This window comes from Belonocnema kinseyi, chromosome 9, assembly GCF_010883055.1.
Source record: "Belonocnema kinseyi isolate 2016_QV_RU_SX_M_011 chromosome 9, B_treatae_v1, whole genome shotgun sequence".
Taxonomy (NCBI): domain Eukaryota; kingdom Metazoa; phylum Arthropoda; class Insecta; order Hymenoptera; family Cynipidae; genus Belonocnema; species Belonocnema kinseyi.
Window position 1 is genome coordinate 132,109,070 of NC_046665.1, and position 2,539 is coordinate 132,111,608.

The window sequence follows — 2,539 nt, forward strand, 5'->3', positions numbered from 1 at the left end:
GCACTGAGCAACTACTCCGGTAACTCTGTAATCGCTAAAATAATTTTTTGGAACCTTCACGGTTTTAACAATTTGACTGATATCTGTGACCTTTTAGGGGACCTTGATATCCTTTGTGTGTGCGAGACTTGGCTGGAGAGCGAGAACATTGGCCTTTTTCGATCCGCAGATTTCAAAAGTATTTCATCCCCTGCTATTAGAAGTAATTGTCATGGAAGGGCTAGGGGTGGTCTTCTCATTATATATAATATTAAATTCTATGAAATTCAGGAAATCTCTATATCACCCAACTACATTTTTCTCAAAGTCCAATCTCGTTTTGACTGTTACGTACTCGGTCTTGTTTATATTCCCCCCTTAGATGACTTCAATGTTTACCTAGAAAATCTTAATTCTATATTGTACATCATTTCAATTTCATTCCCTGGTTTGTCAATCATTATGGGTGGGGATTTCAACTGCAGAGTATCAGATTTGAACCAATTTGATTCTGGAGCTTTTGAGTACGTGAACACCTTTTACCCAGAAAGGTCCTCTAGGGACAGATTCTCCAATTCTAGAGGTAAAACATTTATGGCTTATATGGAGGTTAATGAACTGGTCCTCATAAATGGCCGCTTTCCTAGTGACTCTCCAGCAGATTTCACATTCATAGGACCCCAAGGATCAAGCATAATAGATCTTGTATGGTGCTCTATGAAAGGCCTCAACCTCTTTTCTGATCTACACGTGTTACATCTAGCTTCCCTCTCTGACGACCTTCCTGTTGTGCTAACTATGGCATTGCCACCTCCACTTCCGGAGAATGAATTCGAGGTTCTTGATTTAAATCAGTTGTTTTTCGATAAATGTAAAGTAGATGCCTTCGCCTCTCTGATAAAATGGAGGGAAGAGGTAGCCAACATTGATCAGGGGATCGACGACCTAAACACAGTACTAACTAAAACTATAAAAGATGTAGCATTCGAACTAGATATGCGAAAAAAGCACTCTAATTTGATTTATTATAAACGCAACCCATGGTTCGACGACGAATGTCGCGATGTGAAAAAACGGGTCTCCGATGCATTGAGGATTTGGAGAGAAAATAAATTTTCAGAGGAATATAAAGTAGCATATCTTAAAGAAAAAAACAATTTCAGAAAAATTCAGGAATTTAAGAAAAGAAATCATATTAAAACGCAAATTGACATTGTAGCGAATTGCAAAAGCTCGGTTTAATTCTGGAAAGTAATTAATGCATTGCGTCCAAAAGTACACCACCTGGCACGCATTGATGTAAATAGTTGGCATAAATATTTATTAAACTGTTACCCACGACCGAACTTAACACCTGCTGTTAACGCAAACTTTTTAAAATTAACTCATCCCATATTAGATGGCGCTATTACTATAGAGGAGGTAATTAAATGTTTGGGAAAGTGTAAGGATGGAAAGGCTCCTGGCTGTGACGGAATCAGCTATGGATTTTATAAAAATCTACCATAAAATTGGGTTTTGTATAGGATCCACCCTTTTAACAAGATTATGGACACGGAGGAAATCCCTAAAGAATGGGGTAGATTAACAACTACTATGCTTTTCAAAAAGGGTAACTCTGAGGACCCCGATAATTACAGGCCCATCACTCTTGTTAATTGCATTCCGAAAATTTTTACCCAAGTTATATGCGATCGATTGATCTTATGGGAAACTGAATTAAACTTAATCCCCGAATCACAGTCGGGCTTCAGAAAGGGGATAAGTTGTCTTGATAACTTGTTCACGCTAGTATCCATTATCCATATACATCTGAGAAACCCAGGAGCGGTGGTATATGCTGCTTTCGTCGACTTTAAGGGGGCTTTTTCATCCATCTCGCACCATTTATTGTGGAGGAAGCTTCACTCTTTGGGCCTTAGTACTAAAATAATTAATATTCCAAAGCACTTTTATTCTTCTGCGACAACTTGTATTGAGACTGGCAAGGGATCAACTAAATTTGTCAAGGTCACGCAGCGTGTCCTTCAGGGTGAAGTTTTAAGCCCGTTCGAATTTTTGCTTTTCATCTCCGATTTAGAAGACTATTTAATCCAGCAAGGTTGTCGAGGCCTCTCCGTAAATAGTGTAGTTGAAATATTATTGCTTGGTTATGCGGATGATTATGTTCTTTTTGCAGATGCCACGGTTGAGTTAAACAGAAAACTGGAAGCACTTAATTCTTATTGCAAAGAAAATCATCTTATTGTCAACATGGAAAAAACTAAAATTGTAATTTTTTCTAAATCAGCGAATTCATCGGCCAGAAAATTTAAATCTTTTAAATTCGGCGATTCCCGGATCGAAGTAGTTAAACAATATACTTATGAGGGTGGATCAAATATAAACCGGAATTTTACAAATACTTTTCTTAGCCAATCGCAAACACTCTCACAGTGTACGCTCTTGTAATGTAGTTTATTAGGAGTGGGTAAAATGCTTGGTGAGCTGTTTGACTCAGTCAATTCGTCAGTACAGCTATGAGTGAGCAACAGGTTCCAGCGTCCGTTGCACAACGGGT

At 38.3% G+C, this 2,539-nt stretch overlaps 1 protein-coding gene across 1 annotated transcript in view; it reads left to right on the top strand.

The window, feature by feature from the left end:
• Window positions 1-441: 441 nt before the first annotated feature.
• Window positions 442-2,539, top strand: part of LOC117180753 (beta-arrestin-2-like) — a 104,049-nt gene continuing 101,951 nt past the window's right edge. The window contains exon 1 of the mRNA XM_033373243.1: window positions 442-1,056. Within this exon, the coding sequence (XP_033229134.1) occupies window positions 442-1,056 (615 nt within the window). The remainder of the gene's footprint in view (window positions 1,057-2,539) is intronic.